The following is a 19,008-nucleotide window of genomic DNA, read 5'->3' on the forward strand; positions in this document are numbered from 1 at the left end:
CTTGACATATCTTTGTTGATGGATCATTGTTCCTCTTTCAGTTTACTTGATTTGTAATCCTAAAAATAAGTACAATCCTCCATCATACCCATTTCGAACTCACTACTCATAAGATCTACAAACTCCTTACAAAGAAGATCATTAGTAGCACTGAATATTATATCATCAACATAAATCTGAACTACTAGTATGTTTGTTCCTTTTGATTGAAGGAACATGGTTCTATCAACTTTGCCTTTGATGAAATCATGAGAAAGCAAGAATTTTGACAACCTTTCATACCCAAATCTAGGAGCTTATTTCAACCCATAAAGAGCTTTATCAAGCTTATAGACCTGATTTGGAAGGTCGGGATTTTCAAATCCTAGAGGTTGTTCCACATAGACGTCTTCAAGTAAAAATCCATTTACAAATGCACATTTTACGTCCATTTGGTATAATTTGAATCCCATGAATGTATCAAATCCAATCAAAGTTCTAATTGCTTCTATCCTAGCTACAGGAGCAAAGGTTTCATCGAAATCAATACCTTCTTGTTGATTGTATCCTTTGGTTATAAGTATGGCCTCGTTCCTTACCCCTGTTCCATGCTCATCAAGCTTGTTCCTGGAGACCCATTTAACTCCGATAACTTTCTAGTTCTTTGGTTTATTCTCCAGGAGCCAGACCTTATTCCTTTGGAACTCATTCAATTCCCCTTGCATAGCATTTATCCAATCAACCTCTTTGAGTGCTTTCATATGATCCTTAGGTTCTTTCATACATAAGAAAGCATGAAAAGCACAAAAATTCTTTATTTGGGATCTAGTTTGAGTTCCTTTTTGAATATCGCTTATGATTAATTCTAAGAAATGAGAATTTTTGTGTTTCCAAAGCTTTGGATCAAATCTCCAATTTTATTCTTAAGTTTCTTGAGGTTATTGATTTATGTGAGTTTCTTCAGGTTGAGGTACAACTGTATCTTCCTGAGTTCCTCCTGTTGCTTGTTTTTCGGGAGGATCAGGCACAATGTTCTCTAGATTAGGAACTTTCTTCTTCTCTTTTCTTGCAGGGGTTAGTTCCTCGTCACAATGATTAGACTCTTCTGAGTGAGTCAAACCGATTTCAAAGTCATCATCATGACTTTGCTCCTTCAAAGAGTTAGTTTCATCAAATATAATATGGACACTTTCCTCGACTCACATTGTTCATTTATTGTAAAGATAATAAGCTTTACTAGTTGAGGCGGCATATCCTAGAAATATAACCTCATCCTTTCTAGCATCATACTTCCCTAAGTTGTGTTTTCCACTATTATGTACAAAACATTTATATCCAAAAACTCGAAAGTAAGAAATATTTGGTTTTCTTCCTTTAAGCAGCTCATAATGAGTCTTCAATGTAATTGGTCTTAGCATGACCCTATTGATGATGTAGCATGATGTGTTTACTGCTTCAGCCTAAAAGTTCTTCGGAAGACTACTTGCAATAATTAACGTAGTTCTTGCCATATCCTCCAAGGTCCGATTCTTCCTTTCTGTTGTGGTGTTCTTAAAGCTGAAAATTTTTGATTTAGACCCTCATTGCTGCAAAATTTATCAAACTTGGAGTTCTCAAACTCCTTACATGGTTAGATCGTAGATATTTAATTTGAAACCACTGGTCTATTGAATCTTTTTATCAAATGTTAGAAATTCATTAAATGTTTCATCTTTACTATGAAGAAACATAACCCAAGTGTATCTTGAATAATCATCCACAATAACCAATACATATCTCTTACCTGATCGATTTTGAATGCGTATAGGGCCACATAAGTCCATATGAATAAGTTCCAATGGACTTTGTATGCCTACCATTTTCTTTATTTTGAATGAGGATCTCACTTGCTTCCCTTTTACACGTAGATCACAAACACCATGATTCAAGAACTTAATCGTTGGTAAACCAACTACTAAGTCTTTCCCATTTAATTTGTTCAGTAGGGACAAGCTAGCATGACCGCAACGCTTGTGCCATAATAGGGGATCTTCTTCAATGCTTAAACATGTGAGAATATTCCTAGGAACAAGTTGAGATCGACCATGTAGGTGTTTCCTTTTCTTGTTCCTTCATGTATCTTGGTTCTTGTACTTTTATTGTTAACGACACATGACTCATTAGTAAACTTCACTGTACTCCCTTTATCACACAACTGAGAAATGCTGAGAAAACTATGCTTTAAGCCCTTGACCAAAAATACGTTATATGTGACAATGACTTACCAATCTTTCTTACAGCTACAATATTACCACCTAGGTTGTCTCCGAAGGTCAATGTTCCTCCATGCTATGCTGAGAGTGAAACAAACTTAGATTCATCACTGGTCATCTGCTTGGAACACCCGCTATCGAGGAACCACAGGTTGTTCTCCCTCACTTCATCCTTTATCCAAAGAAACCAGTCAATGATAGGAACCTAATTTTGTTTGGGTTCCTTTTGTGGACTCAAATGATCCTTTTCTATCCAGACTTGTTTTACTAGGTATGTATTTCTTTTTATACGTTCTTCGTTGGTGGAACAGTTAGACACTATGTGTCTACTGTTCCCACAATAGGAACATATCTTGCTACTAGGCAAATCAACATATTTTTTCTTTTTATTTTTCTTCTTGTGATTACAGCCTAATCCATCTCTTCTTTTGTTTTGATACTTCTGTATCCAACTTGAAGCATCAGGTCGTTTGTTCCTAGAGAAACCCCGTTTCTTCTTTAGTACCAGATTTTCACTTAAAACATTTTTCATAATCAGTTTTCACTTAAAACATTAGATTTGGATATGGATCCTCAAGTTTATTACCCAATAGATCCGGGTCAAATATGGATCCATGCCTGAAAAACGAATCTGGATCTAAATCCTAGAGGATTTGTACCAGATCCTACTTGTTGAGATCCCTAGTTGAGCCCATGAAGAACCTACATGTGAGGAGAAGTGTTGTCCCACATTAATGAATTTGTTATTAAGGGGGAGTGTTGGGATGTGTATCCCACATTGAAGAATTATATGAATTATGTGCACTTTATAAAGCAAATTAAAGGTGCTAATCCCCTTATAGCAATATGGTTTTAAGGTGGAACTTCCTTGGTCTTATAAAGTGGATTTGTACTCCCCATGACGAGTGCGGCCCAGGCCCGTTTAACAGGTATAAACTAATCATTCCTACACTAACATCAATAATAATTTATCCCACCACTTCGTAAGTGGCATAATACCAACCCCAACCGCCACTAGTTACCTGCGCCAACTCGTGAAGGGCAAAGACAATTGAACTACCCTTTTCGTCTTCCAAAGAAAATCCTCCTACGAAAAGTGTGTGATAACCTTATTTTATGGAGTAGCAAGAGAAGAATTTTCTTTTCTCACAATTATAATAACCAAAAGTGGTGGGCAATGATGTCAAATTTTTTCTGTCCAAAAATCAGACCCGAAGATGATTATAATAGGGCATACAAAGATTTAATGATCATGGGTTATTGGACACCATTGAAGGGGTGCAGGGGCAGATCCAAAGGAGGGCCTACCCAGGCCTTGGTCCGCCCCATCATGAAAAATCCTAAAAATGATTAAATGTCTCAATAGATGAACAGAAGAATTTCGTAGCGCAGTTTGTTTTAAATTTGGTTTTTGTGTAAGCAGGCCTTAGGTGCACGATTCAAATCCCCTCCTTCCAACAATGTATCTCTTATTTTGTCTGCATGCTCTTGTTTCTAACTGTCATTGTTCTTGGATTTTTGTACTTTGTCACACTCAATCTTTCTCATGCTCTTTGTATCTCTTTTATTAAAGCTTCTAAATTACTATACGAAGCTAATAATTTTCAACTAGGAACTTTACCATTCTCATCATCACAATTCTTATACTCTTCTTTCTTTTTCTACAATTTTATAGTATTATTTAAATGTTATTATATTATAGGCATGTTCTTTTTACTTTAAAAAATAGTTTTCAGGTTTAATAAGTTTTAAGAAGTTTTCACATGGTATAAAATAAGATTTATTATTAAGTTTCAATAAGTTTAGATAAGTCAACTGATCTGGTACAAATAAGGTGAAAAATCCATCATTGTATAGACTTTTATGATTATATATAGAATAGTGGATTTAATAGTTATGTTGCTTCTTTGTTTTTAAGTTTTTCCACTTTACTTTTTTGGGTTTTTATTTTTGTTGTTATTGTTGTTGTTGTGCTCATTCCAGATATGTATTCAAGTGACATTGAGTACTTCATTAATAGAAAAATGGGATAATAGAAAAAATCGATTATAACTTTACATACATATACACGCATATGTGTAATTTGTTATACATACCATATAATTGTGTATAATTTAGAAAAAAAAAACTTATTATTTAGTGGAAACGATATTGTTAGTTAAGTATTTAAGGCTCATCCGATATGAAAATTCTAGATCCGGGACTGAAGCGGGTGATGTGAGCTACAAAAGTCATCTCTTATACGCCATAAATTCTGATTTTATAGCACATCATTAGGAGCTAAAGTTCGTACTAAAAGCTTATTAAGACGATCCAAAATACAACATCTAACTACTAAATAATATATTATATAATCAATATAACTTATTTTTAAAAGAAAAAAAAATTTTGATTAAATAAAAAATATAAAATATAAATTAATTAAAGTTAGAAATATCATCGTTAAAATATATATAGGAATAAGAAGATGTTAATTTAACAGAAAATTATTACTTAAGAGAAACTAATGTGAAAATTAGAAGTGAGATTACATGGTATTACATCTTATGTTTCCTTAAAATTAAATAATTGACTATGTTTTGTTCATATTATATAATAAAATAAACAATAAGTAGTGTCATTATGTATGGTATTATTGCCTTGTCTTAAGATATATTTGAAAAATATAATGTTTATATGATTTTAACTAATATAAAATTCAAAAACTCATGACCTTTGTTTTACTTTGTAAAGCGTACAAGTCAATCTGCTATAATTTTTAAGAAAGTAAGTATACAAGTCAAACTTACTGCAAGTTGAAGGATACTACAGTTGTATCAGTCAATGTTTTTTCTTTTGTAGATTATGAGAAATTACCATATATATTGAAATTTTATTTACTTTAATTTCGGTAAAGAGTTATTAAAAGAGTACCTTACTATGGATGTTGAAATATTTTGAATATAGGCCCGATTTTCCAAATACCAATATATAAGAGGATTATTTTTTATATATGATTTTTTAGGCCTCGTTACTTTTTAAAATTTTAAAATATTATAAAGAATGATAAGTGAATGATTAAAAATATAAAAATAAATTAAAGGGTCAGTAAACTAACATAAGAATCATATTATATTAGTAAAATACTTAAATTTGTACTTTATTTTAGTTGTGATCGTTAATATTTAGGTCAATTTCGGTAAGGATGCATTTTAGTTTGGACATTATCAAGTGACATCACTTCAGTCGAGTCAAATTTGGACTGAGTCTATTTCTAACCTAGACAATTTTTATAAAGTCTTGTCATATCTAGTTTTGGGTTAATGGCGCTCGTCGTTTTTGGGTCCAAACTAATTCGTTCCATTCACTACATATATTTGGAACTCAAATATTTGCCCAGGTTCAAAATCCGCAATATCATTATTATTTGTGTTGTATAGTGGAAGAGATGAGGACTTGAAGTCTACACTAATTGCAAATATATTCTGAAATAAAAGATAATCAAATCATATTTACCAACTTTTAGAAATAAAAAAATTGCCAAACTACACAACATAAGACTAATTTTTATTTGTTTTTACATGCATCACATCACATGCATTCGAGACTAGTTTGTTAGAAAGGAAGCAAATAACTACAAGTCTCTTTCCATTATATTTGAAGTCTCATAAACTAACTCTTGTCTTCAAATGACTTTATACTCCAGGTAACATAATACTAACCCTCTAAGAAACTTGGATTTGGTTGTTGAGCTGGACATGATGAACGATGGAATTGGAGAGGGAACGACTTCCACTTTGGAATCAACACAACAGAATAGTATCACCGAAACTAAGAAGGGAGAGAATGTGAGTAATAACAAAGTTGCGTTCTACAAACTCTTCTCTTTTGCAGATTCAACTGATAAAGCATTGATGATTATTGGCTCCATTGGTGCTATTGCAAATGGTGTTGCTATGCCCTTGATGGCCATCCTTCTGGGTGACCTTGTTAATGCTTTTGGCCAGAATCAAAATACCAACCAAGTGGTCGATGCCGTCTCCCAGGTTAGATTTTCCTTACATATACCTTATGTGTTTTCTAATAGTTGCAACAGTTTGACTTTTCCACTACTTGTTAATACATCACATTGACCATCAATATCTCTATAATAAAAAGTTGAAATCTTATATATAGAGAGAGATTAATCCAACATTTTACATACATAAGTTTCACATAACATATTAGTAAGATTTCATGGTCAAATTAAATATATAAATAGTACAAAACTCAAAATGTTAACTATTAAACAGAAGAAGTATTGTTAAATTATGGTCAATTTCGGTCAAATTTCTCATTCATCATCAGAATATATTTATACAACTTAGTTAGAGACTCCTACTAGGAATAACAATCCTATTCTTAAGAAATATCATATATAGACATTAAAATTGGTTAGCCTAAAAGCGCAAGGCACGTGTCACATTTAAAATATGTTGATGTTTTCTTTCGATCCACCCTTTCTGTTGTAGTGTCTTAGTGCAAGAAGTTTAAAAAATAATTTCCTGTTGCACAAAGTCTGGTTTTAGACAATTAAATTCATTCCATTATCACTGTCCACATGTTTAATTTTCTCTTCAAATTAGCGATCAATTGAAGCCACAAAGTGCATAAACAAATTTCAATTTATTACATAATAAATACGTCCAAACTGTGTGAGAAAATTCATCTACTATCGTTAAAAAATATGAAGCACCACAACTTGACTTAGTTCGATATGAGCCCCATAAATCACAATGAATTAACGCTAAAATCCTACTAGCTCTACTATTACTCTTAGGAAAACTAGTTCTAGGTTGATAGGCACGAAAACATACGTAGCACCCATCATTATTGCAACTACTAACACTAGAATGACTCACACAGATAAATGATGTAAAACTTTCTTCGAAAGGTGACATAAACGTCTATGCCAAATATCAATAGATGTTAGACCATCCACAACATTAATCTGCATCTTGGGAACGCCCTGGAAAAAGAAATTTTCTTCTTCCCGCTCACCTGCTCCAATCAACATCCTCATCCTGCGGTCCTGTAATACACATAATGTTTTAGTAAACTGAACTATACAATTTGCAAAATCTAATAACTGCGGAATAAAAATCAAATTACAATCAAGATTAGACGCAAATAAAACATTATGGAGTGTTAGTTTTCCAATAAGAATCGCATCTCCCTCATGGGTAGCTTCTGCAGAACTATCATCCGGCAAACCCACTAGACATCCTTTTTGCGAGCTGCGCACAACATCGAAAATTTTCCTGTTACATGATGTGTAGCACCTGTATCAATAATCCATAAAGACTCACCGTTCAACCTATCTTTCAGTTTCGGCAAGTTCCGTAGTGATGCCTACGAGTCCTACACTAACTGCATCACGTGGAAGAGGGTTGTGCCTCCCCACCCGATCAGTCGATCAACCAGTCACGGTTCTGTTTGCGCGAGCGGAGGTGCCCCCCAGCCGCCACAACCTTAGCCAGTCCTGCCGCCACGCCAACCATGAGGTCGGTCACCCGACCATTCGGGGTACCCAATTAGTTCAAAGCAACCCAAAACTTTGTGGCCTTCAAGATTATAGTTAGTGCACACCACAATTTCATTAAAATATTGAGTTTTTGGTTTAGATTCCACCATGAACACCAAATTCTCACCCGGCGAAGACAAGGAAGAAGGGCCTGGGCCTTGTAAGTGCTCGACCTGAGAGATAATTTGATAAGCACGAGCCACAGTCGGCATAGGAGTCTGCATGCGCGAGAATATGTGAGTGAAGCAGGCCATAACCATCATCAAGAACAATCAGAAAACAATGCAGACAATCGTCGGAACGTTTTTGTTAGAGGAACCGAAGCAGCGCGCAAGTTGCGCCCCTCCGTCCAAAAGTAGACGCCACTTCCTGTGAGGGAAACTCCTCCCATAATCGAGTCAAACGCCAGAAATACTCCACCAAAGATTCACCTTTTTGTTGTTTGCAATCACTAATCTGGGATTTAATTGACAAATTCGGGTTCCATTAAAAACAGAATAACGTTCTTTCAGATGATACCATAAATCATGAGCGTTTTCAATGTACGATACTAAATAATGCACAGTCGAGGTAATTGTGTTCAACAGGCATGAACACAACATTGAATGAATCGTGCTCCAATCTGCGAGTTTTTCTGCCGTAGTAGGCTGAGCCATCGTGCCATCCAGGAATCCAAGTTTCCATTTTGCGTTCAAAGACATGCGAATCGTGCATACCCACTTATTAAAATTATCCTCCTTTGATTAAATTGGAGTAATAACGTTGCTAGGATTGTCGTTTGAGCCTAGATAATACGCAGGATCGGGTTTGGGGGTTGGGTTAGATTTTTCGATCATGATTACTCGTCGAGATCCACGAGAGTAGGTTCGAAGAGGAGAAGCAATGATGATCGATCAAAGCTTCGAAGATGTCGAGGGTTCAGAAAAACTCGACGCTTGGTTCGAAATTTTATTTTGGTTTTGTGGTTGTTTTTTCGGTTTTGTGGTTTTTCTTAGGCTCTGGATACCATGTTGAATTATTGTCAATTTGAGTCACCTTTCACATTCATCATCAAAACATATTTACAAATATATTTATACACCTTAGTTAGAGAGTCCTAAATAACAATCCTATTTTTAATACATATGATATATAGAGTCCTAACAAGTATATACTTCGGTTTTCTTAAGATATTGTCACCGCTTGGTATATAAGGCTGTTGTGCAATTATGGAATCTTTGAAAAAGATATGTTGTTAATTGAAAAAGAAATGAGGAAGTACTTTGAGATGTCTTGGTAACCTTGAGCCTCGTGTGTACTATAGTTTTTGTTTATGGTAAAAAACTAGGATATTATATTTCGGGAATCGTCTCGAGCTGTACCACCGTCTATTTCGAGCGAGCCTCGTTTAGTCAGCTATAATCCTGCAAAATAAGGAAACCTCCCCTAGGGGGTTCCCCGGGAACGCCCCTCGGATGCTCAAGTAAGCCCCATGAGGCTGGTGAGGCCAAGGAACTCGAGGGATGGTACCTTATCGAGATGAACTGGGGGCTAGTGAGCCCCATGAGCCTCGAGGGGCGTCTTGTACCTCGTTCGAGATGTTTCGAGCGCCAATTAGCCCCGTGTATCTCGAGGGGTATTTTGGACCACGCTCGAGATGTCTTAGGGATAATGGGCCTCATGCATCTCGACGACCATTTTGGACCTCGTTCGAAATGTCTCAGGGGATAATGAGCCCCATGTATCTCGAGGGGCATTTTGGACCTCTCTCGAGATGTCTCAGGGGCCAATGAGTCCCATGTGTCTCGAGGGGCATTTTGGACCTCACTCGAGATGTCTCAGGGGATAATGAGTCCCATGTATCTCGAGGGGTATTTTAAACCTCGCTTGAGATGTCTCAGGGGATACTGCGCCCCATGTACCTCGAGGGGCATTGTCTAGGGGTATAATGAGCCCCATGTATCTCGAGGGGTGTAGGGACACTGTAACACTTGATGGGTGTCGACTCAAGTAGTTGTGGCGACTTGGAGTATAATTCACTCAATCTGGGTGAATTGCCTAAGTGTAGGTCTTTCTGGGGTCTGGTGAGCCCCGTGTATCTCAAGGGGTATCTTCGACCTCGCTCGAGGTGTTCAGGGTCTGGTGAACCCTGTGTACCTCGAGGGGTGTCTTCGACCTCGTTAGCGGTCTTTAGGTCTTGGTGAGCCCCATGTATCTCGAAGGGCTTTTTGGACTTCGCTCGAGGTGCTCAGGGTCTGGTGAGCCCCGTGTACCTCGAGGGGCGTCTTCAACATCGCTCGAGGTCTTTAGGGTCTGGTGAGCCCCGTGTACCTCGAGGGGTGTCTTTTGACTCGCTTGAGGTCTTCAGGGCTTGGTGAGCCCCATGTACCTTGAGGGGCGGCTTTTGACTGCGCTCGAGGTGTTTAGGGTCTGGTAAGTCCCGTGTACCTCGAGGGGTCTCTTCGACCTCGCTCGAGGTCTTGAGGGTTTGGTAAGCCCCGTGTACCTCAAGAGGTGTATTGTGACCTCGCTCGAGGTCTTCAGGGCTTGGTGATCCCCATGTACCTCGAGGGGTGTCTTTAACCTCGCTCGAGGTCTTCAGGGCTTGGTGATTCACATGTACCTCAAGGGGTGTCTTGGACCTCGCTCGAGCTGTTCAGGGCTTGGTGAGCCTCGTGTACCTCAAGGGGTGTCTTTTAACCTCGCTTGAGGTCTTTAGGGTCTGGTGAGCCCCGTGTACCTCGAGGGGTGTCTTTTAACCTCGCTCGAGGTCTTCAGGGCTTGGTGATTCACATGTACCTCGAGGGGTGTCTTGGACCTCGCTCGAGCAGTGCAGGGTCTGGTGAGCCCCGTGTACCTCGAGGTGTGTCTTTGACCTCGGTCGACGTCTTCAGGGTCTGGTGAGCCCCGTGTACCTTGAGAGGTGTATTTTGACCTCGCTCAAGGTCTTCAGGGCTGGGTGAGCCCTATGTACCTCGAGGGGCGTCTTTTGACCTCGTTCGAGGTATTCAAAGTCTAGTGAGCCCCGTGTACCTCGAGGGGTGTGTTCGACTTCACTCGAGGTCTTCAGATCTGGAGAGCCCCATGTACCTTGAGGGGCGTCTTGGAGCAACTGCCATGATTAGGTAGACTTCCCCAACCACGACATGGAGCTAATAAGCCCCAAGATTTCGAGGAGAGTCTAATTGCCTTGTTGGAAGGGCTTTTGTACTTAGGATATATTCTTCAAATAAGATGAATACATGGTTCTTGACCTTAGCGAGGAGCTGATGGCCTAAGGGTTAGCGAGCTGTCATATTGGAGATCCTTACTTAACTTGAACGGGGCCATCTCGAGCTTTTATGAATGTTCGAAGGTTGTATGAGGACCTCTACGAACTACGTTGAGGATGGACATATATGAGCGTTCGAAGGCCTTGATGAAAGGACCTTTGAAAACTATATTCAGTGTGGACATCCATGGGTGTTCAAAGGTCGTATGAGAGGACCTTTACGAACCACGTTGAGGATGGTCATCAATGAGTGTTCGATGGTCCTATGAGAGGACCTTTACGAACTACGTTGAGGATGGTCATCCATGAATGTTCGAAGGCCGATGAGAGGGCCTCTTCGAACTACATTTTTGCATGTTGGTTGACTTGATAGAGCGGTCGACTTCGGTCTTGTATGAATGACGGGAGCACACTTAAGTAGGTCTGACCTTTTGTTTGACGATTCCCATGAGACAGCGCCAACTGTTTCTGGTAAAAAACTAGGATATAATATTTTGAGAGTCGTCTCAAGCTTGTGCCCCCTTCTATTTCGAGCGAGCCTCGTTTGGTCAGCTATAATCCTGCAAAATAAGGAAACCTGCCCCGGGGGTTCCTCGAAAACGCTCCTCCGACGCTCAAGTCAGCAAATGAAATATCTCTATGGAGAGAGGAGGTAGTGAGAAGTTCTCAAGTGGTAGAGATTAGACACCTGAGTTATGGGGATGTGTTCCCTATTTATAGGGAGCTGTTTAAGATGTGAACTGTGTTTATACTGTTAACAGGGGTATTTTCGTCCCTTCAGTAATTATGGGTCTGGCAAGACTATGGACTAATATGTGAGGCTTAGTTTCCGGTGAGGGTATTTTTGCCTTGTCATATATTATTGGGCTCATCATATATGGGCCCAAACAGTTTTCTTGCTTGATAACATTGTCAGATTTGTTAAAATATAAGTATTTTTTTTTTATATAAGGAGAAACATATAATAAAATTAAAGGTTTACAACAATAGGAGGGTGTGCCTCCTGCGAGTCTACAGATTCACGATCAGTAATACTTACATTCAACAATTGTTTTTTGTGCATTAGGAGTTTACTACAACAAGAGGGAGGGGAGTGCAAAAAAAAAAAAATAGTACTTCATATGATAAGATTTTGTTTAGTGTAATCCTAAATGATAAAAGATTTAGGCAATCTGACAACTGATTCCAAGAGCAAAGGAGTACTTTGTTTAAATTGCACGTTTGAAACGTTGAGTACTCTGCATTTCCTTTGGATATGCTTAAAATATGGGTAGATGCTTACCATCCATGATTATTTTCAGGTGTCTCTAAAATTTGCTTACTTGGCTATAGGAGCTGCAGTTGCTGCATTTCTTCGTAAGCATAATGAACTCCATATCTTATGATTACTCTGTCTGTTTGTTTAGTACCTGTTTTAGCCTGACTTTTTATACTATTCACATACTTCATGTGTTTCGTTAAGTTCTTTATTAATTCCCATTGGGATGTTTCAAAAAGCTTTATTTTAAAGGGGATATTACATTATTTGAACAAATAGAAGAAGTACGAGAGAATTTCTAAAAAGTAGGAAATAGATTTCAAAAGGTGAGTTTTTTTGGTTTATGACCACATTCGTATAGGTGGAACTTAAAGAAACGGAGGAAGTATAACTTTGACAATAACTATACACTAATGTACGTAAATAAAAGTTGTAATGTACGATGTTAATTAGAGGTTGATGTATATTTTCATAATAACAATTTTTATAATTCATTGCATGATTAAAGGTTTTATTGGTCAAAATAGCACATTAGATGAAATAAAATAGATATTTAGTACTCGAAAATGGTGGACAATAGTGATAAAATTCAACTTTTCTGTTATATACGGAGTAGATTATCAATATTTCAATAGTCTTTTGTATACTTAGTGGAGTTGCTAGCTAATGAAAACAACACATTATAATGTTTCATCTGGGCAGAGGTGGCATGTTGGATGGTAACAGGAGAAAGACAAGCAGCAAGAATGAGGAACTTATACCTTAAAGCTATACTCAGACAAGATGTCGCCTTCTTTGACAAAGAAATAACCACAGGAGAAGTTATTGGCAGGATGTCTGGCGACACCATTCTCATACAAGATGCCATTGGAGAGAAGGTTATTCCATTAATTTTTGTTAGCAACTATGTAATCTGTACATGATTTACCACCGCATTAAAATGTTTATGGTTTCTCCTCATCTAGGTTGGGCAATTTATTCAACTGATATCCACATTCATCGGCGGATTTGTTGTTGCATTTATCAAAGGATGGCTCCTTACATTGGTTATGTTGTCTGTCATACCCTTTCTTGTAGCTGCTGGTGCCTTTATGACCATATTCATTTCAAGGATGGCTACAAAGGGGCAAACTGCATATGCAAAGGCCGCAATTGTTGTAGAGCAAACTATAGGTTCCATCAGAACTGTGAGTTCCAATCATAGTTTCTTTGTTGCCTTATCTTTGTGTCTAAGAGAGTATTTGGTTGGATGGAAAACATTTTCCTAGAACAGTTTGTAAATGGAGAAAAGTAGACCTCTCTAATCTTACTTTCTTTTCTCTCCTCCCATCTATCCTCTTCTGTTACTGTTTTCCTTGCAAACTTACCAAGCACAACCTAAGTGATGACGGATATAAAGAGTCTATTAACTTTTCCTTCAGGTGGCATCATTTACGGGAGAGAAACAAGCAATTGCAAAGTTTAATAAAGCAATTTTAGGTGCCTATAAAGCTGGTATTCATGAAGGAGTAACTTCAGGAGTTGGATTAGGTGTAATGACTTTTGTTATCTTTAGCAGCTACGCCTTAGCCATTTGGTTTGGCTCAAGGATGATTCTCCGAGGGCATTATACTGGTGGCACCGTCATTAATGTCATTGTTGGCGTCATCATTGGTTCTATGTGAGTCCACTTTATGAATTCTTTCATGTCTTAACTCACATGTCATGTGAATGACAAGACAGCAAGAAATGAATTAGATAGAATCATGTTATTAATAGAAAGATCGAAAAGCTAAATGGAGATCTTATTCTCAAATTCCCATGTTGCATAGTCACATGTATGCTGGAAATGATCATCCAAATAGCCTCAGTCTTATTTGTATGGTGCTCTAAACGGAGATGACATTTCTACATCAACCATCATATGTTAAACTATTCAGAGTAGCATATTTGAACATTTTTTTCATTGTATCAAACAAGTTTGGTTTTATTGATGTAGGTCACTAGGGCAAGCATCTCCCAGCATGACTGCATTTGCAGCAGGGCAAGCGGCAGCATACAAAATGTTTGAGACCATCAATAGAAAACCAGAGATCGATCCTTTCGATCCAAATGGAAAAGAACTAGATGACATTCATGGAGACATTGAATTAAGAGATGTTTTTTTTAGTTACCCAACAAGACTTGATGAACAAATCTTTAGTGGATTTTCTCTAAGCATTTCAAGTGGCACAACTGCAGCTCTGGTTGGACAAAGTGGGAGTGGTAAATCGACAGTTATTAGTCTTATAGAGAGATTTTATGATCCACAGGCTGGTGAGGTTTTGATTGATGGAATCAATATAAAAGAATTTCAACTAAGATGGATTAGGCAAAAGATTGGGTTGGTTAGTCAAGAGCCTGTACTGTTTGGTTCATCAATAAAAGACAACATTGCATATGGAAAAGATGGTGCCACAATTGAGGAGATAAAAGCAGCAGCTGAGCTTGCAAATGCAGCTAAGTTTATTGATAAGTTGCCTCAGGTTCTACCTTTTTCTACAATTCTTTTCCATTTCTACTAATGGTTACTCCATCAGTCCCTAATCATTTTATTTGGTTCTTCGTGGTTCCAAGACACATGTTTGACCATTAATATAGTTATTTATATATTAATACGTTAAAAATGTTGAATTTTAACAAAAACTACACATTAGGATGAATCTTACAAGTTTCCTGATACTACTGTTATTCCTATTATATATGTAGTAATTTACCATCATAATTGGTGAACATTGGCAATTTGACTCCAAAAGATAGAGCAAACAATTAGGGACGGAAGAAGTATTGCTATCAAGTAAACATATTAGTGTCATATTCATTACTCGGGGTGACCAAAAGAAAGCTAACTGCAGGGACTTGATACATTGGTTGGTGAGCATGGAACCCAACTGTCTGGAGGACAGAAGCAGCGGGTGGCCATAGCAAGGGCCATTCTGAAAGATCCACGGATCTTGCTTTTGGATGAAGCTACAAGTGCACTTGATGCAGAATCTGAGAAGATTGTTCAAGAAGCATTAGACAGGATAATGGTAAATCGAACCACAGTTATTGTTGCCCATCGTTTGAGTACAGTAAGGAATGCGAATATGATTGCAGTCATTCATCAAGGAAAGGTGGTTGAGCAAGGCAAGCTTCTTGTTTATCAATACAATATATAGTACTTCATATCGTTTTGTTCTTGTTCAAACATGAATTTCGGATGATATTAAGATATATAAATATGTAGCGTTAATAGTAGAAGCTGCCTTGACACTATCCTTACAATTCTGCAAATAAATTAGGTTTACACTCTGAATTACTCAAAGATCCTGAAGGAGCATACTCTCAACTTATACATCTGCAAGAAATAAGAAAAGAGTCTGGAGAAGCTAAAGATGCTAGAGAAATTAGGAGCCAATTGAGTCTAAGAAGATCATCCTTAAGATCATCAAGCCAGGGATCCTCAGGGAGGATTAGCAGCGCTCGTGACTCATTCAAAGCAGTAGCTGGACTACTAACAGCGGACCCTTTAGAAAGCATCACTCCATTACCTGCTGCTGAAGAACAATCACAAGTTTCAATCAAGCGTCTTGCCTCTCTTAACAAACCTGAAACTCCAATACTTGTGCTTGGATGCATATCTGCAGTGGCAAGTGGTGCAATCTTTCCCGTATTCAGTATAATTTTTGCCAGTGCAATTGAAATGTTTTACAAGCCCGCTCATATTTTGAGACAGGATTCAAGGTTTTGGGCCTTAATGTTTGTAGTGATAGGATTTGCAGCACTGATATCTTATCCCGCTAGAAGCTACTTCTTTGCTTTAGCTGGCTGCAAGTTGATCAGAAGGGTCAGAACAATATGCTTTGAGAAAGTACTCCACATGGAGATTGGATGGTTTGATGAGCCTGACAACTCAAGTGGTGCCATTGGTGCACGGCTATCTGCTGATGCTGCTAGTGTACGTGCTTTAGTTGGAGACACCTTGGGTTTGCTCATCCAAAATATATCATCTGCAATAACTGGTTTGCTGATTGCTTTCCTTGCAAACTGGATTTTAGCATTCATTGTCCTAGTATTAATCCCGCTGGTAGGACTCAGTGGTTATATCCAAATAAAGTTCATGCAAGGTTTTAGTGAAGATGCTAAGGTATATAATTCTTTTTATGCCAAATTAAACATCATCTTTTTTATCGCTAACAGCCCATTGGTAGCTGACAATAGGTAGTGGTAATGGTAAATTGGTAATGTATTTATATGTAATTTTCTAAAAATAAATAAAAAAAAAAGTCTGAAGCTAATGCCTAATTGCCTATTGGTGTTGGAACTTCATTTCCATTCTCCAACAGACATTTCTCATAAGTTCCCAATGCAGTTCAATACTAACTATAAAGCAGTATTGGATGGTAATTAAAATTTAGGAAGATTAGAGGTATTGGTTGATGGACATGCATTACCCTGAATATCGAGATGAGACTTCTTTCAGATAATCCAGCTATAAGTTTATAACCATTTATTATCTCCTACCAAACTGGCAGTAAGGGCTTAGACTGTTGAATGAAATTTCTTCTTCAATTACTTGTTCTGTTTTTACAGAAGAAGTATGAGGAAGCTAGTCAAGTAGCTAATGATGCTGTTGGGAGTATAAGAACAGTTGCTTCTTTCTGTGCTGAGGAAAAGATAATGAGACTATATGAGAAGAGATGTGAAGGCCCTATTATTGCCGGTACAAAGCGAGGACTGGTTAGTGGAGCAGGGTTTGGCTTAGGCTTTGCTTTCCTCTTTGGTGTATATGGCATTAGTTTCTATGCAGGAGCCCGACTTGTTGGTGCAGGACAAACAACTTTCAGTGATGTATTTAAGGTAATTCAAAGCAGTAATATACCCAATCCGGGGTGAGTATATATGTGACATATTTTGGTTACTGCTACAGGTTTTCTTTGCACTAGCCATGGCAGCAGTAGGAATATCACAAACAAGCTCCTTGGCTCCGGATACTAGCAAAGCCAAGAGTGCCACTGCTTCTGTATTCGCAATTCTTGATCGTAAGTCTAAGGTTAACCCAAGTGATGAATCTGGGATGACATTAGAACATGTCAAGGGTGAAATTGAACTTCGACATGTGAACTTTACATATCCTACTAGACCCAACGTTCAAATTTTTCAGGACTTTTGCTTGACAATTCATGCTGGAAAGGTGATTCTTTACAAAAAAAAATACACAGTTTAAATTATAGAAGTTCAACATTTTTTAAGACCATATTTTAACTTTTCAGACACTGGCTCTTGTTGGAGAAAGTGGGAGTGGAAAATCAACTGTGATTTCCCTGTTGCAAAGATTCTATGATCCAGATTCAGGTTGTATTACTCTAGATAGGACTGAAATACAGCAGCTACAGTTGAAATGGTTAAGGCAACAAATGGGACTTGTAAGCCAAGAGCCTGTTCTTTTCAATGACACGATACGTGCTAACATCGCATATGGAAAGGCTGGCAACGCCACCGAGGATGAAATAATAGCTTCTGCAAAGCTTGCAAATGCTCACAATTTCATCTCTAGCTTGCAACAGGTAGGGATGTCTCTCACTATATCTTCCTAGTAGATTTAACTCTACATATTGTTTGTTTTTGTTTCGATATGGAAAAAGTTTAACGGAGAAATCTTAGCAAGTGAATCAGATGGAGGAATTGTTCACCTGCCAAATGTTCACAGTTCACTAGTGAATGGTTCTCCATGAACTTCACTCCTTTAGCATACACAAAAATCAAGTTCTAATATGGAAAATATTGTAGGGCTATGATACAGTTGTAGGTGAAAGAGGAGTTCAGTTATCAGGTGGACAAAAACAACGAGTTGCAATTGCTCGGGCTATAGTAAAGGACCCCAGAATACTACTGTTGGATGAAGCTACAAGTGCGCTCGATGCTGAATCCGAGAAAGTTGTACAAGACGCATTGGATCAAGTCATAGTGAATCGCACTACAATTGTTGTTGCTCATAGGCTATCCACCATAAAGAATGCTGATATGATTGCAGTGGTTAAAAATGGGGGTGTTGCAGAGAAAGGAAAGCATGAAACTCTAATGCATATCAAGGATGGAATTTATGCTTCCTTGGTGGCGCTTCACATTAGTGCATCCTCCTAGTCCCATTGCCTCCAATTGCAAATGCTTTCCTCTGTTTTAGATAGTGTTGTTCTTGTAAATCAATGAAGAAAACAGAAAAGTATGTTAAATTTGATTCTTATGGAGAAATTTATGTTCTTGTGAAAGTCATGTAAATTTTAACGACAAAGCTCCAATTATAAGTAGATTAATAAACATGTTATAGCAATAAACAAGCAAAAATTCACCACAAATGTTAAATTCTTCAATTGTAATTTAATTATGACCACCAACATGATTCTTAACCACAATAATTATGGAATTCAACAACTATTGAAGTATAACTAGTGTGTTTCTTGCGATGCCCCGAGTTGTTTTATTTCGTAAATTTTTGTCTTGTGAGAAAAAAAAATTGACGTTATAAAAAAATACAAGAAATTGGAGTAAGATTTTATGTCTATAGTAGTCAATTATCATTATCATTAATGTATCTGGTATCTAACTACTTGTGTAAGTCTCTTAATAAGATATAACTAGTTTTTTTGCCCAGACGATGCCTCGGGTCAGTTACAGTAAACAAATATGTTATTATTTTCAAATTTCATAATTTATTTTGTTGCTTTTC

At 37.6% G+C, this 19,008-nt stretch overlaps 1 protein-coding gene across 1 annotated transcript in view; it reads left to right on the plus strand.

Annotated features, from left to right (window-relative positions):
• Positions 1 to 18,662, plus strand: part of LOC104883699 (ABC transporter B family member 11) — a 34,740-nt gene extending 16,078 nt beyond the window's left edge. The window contains exons 2-13 of the mRNA XM_010668253.3: positions 5,917 to 6,256; positions 12,325 to 12,379; positions 12,984 to 13,159; positions 13,247 to 13,468; positions 13,703 to 13,941; positions 14,260 to 14,785; positions 15,155 to 15,428; positions 15,584 to 16,428; positions 16,875 to 17,141; positions 17,212 to 17,475; positions 17,555 to 17,848; positions 18,072 to 18,662. Coding sequence (XP_010666555.2) covers positions 5,969 to 6,256; positions 12,325 to 12,379; positions 12,984 to 13,159; positions 13,247 to 13,468; positions 13,703 to 13,941; positions 14,260 to 14,785; positions 15,155 to 15,428; positions 15,584 to 16,428; positions 16,875 to 17,141; positions 17,212 to 17,475; positions 17,555 to 17,848; positions 18,072 to 18,425 — 3,804 coding nt within the window. The 5' untranslated portion in view covers positions 5,917 to 5,968 and the 3' untranslated portion in view covers positions 18,426 to 18,662. The remainder of the gene's footprint in view (positions 1 to 5,916; positions 6,257 to 12,324; positions 12,380 to 12,983; positions 13,160 to 13,246; positions 13,469 to 13,702; positions 13,942 to 14,259; positions 14,786 to 15,154; positions 15,429 to 15,583; positions 16,429 to 16,874; positions 17,142 to 17,211; positions 17,476 to 17,554; positions 17,849 to 18,071) is intronic.
• The last annotated feature ends 346 nt before the right edge of the window (positions 18,663 to 19,008 follow it).

This window comes from Beta vulgaris, chromosome 4 (assembly GCF_026745355.1).
Source record: "Beta vulgaris subsp. vulgaris cultivar EL10 chromosome 4, EL10.2, whole genome shotgun sequence".
NCBI lineage: Eukaryota > Viridiplantae > Streptophyta > Magnoliopsida > Caryophyllales > Amaranthaceae > Beta > Beta vulgaris.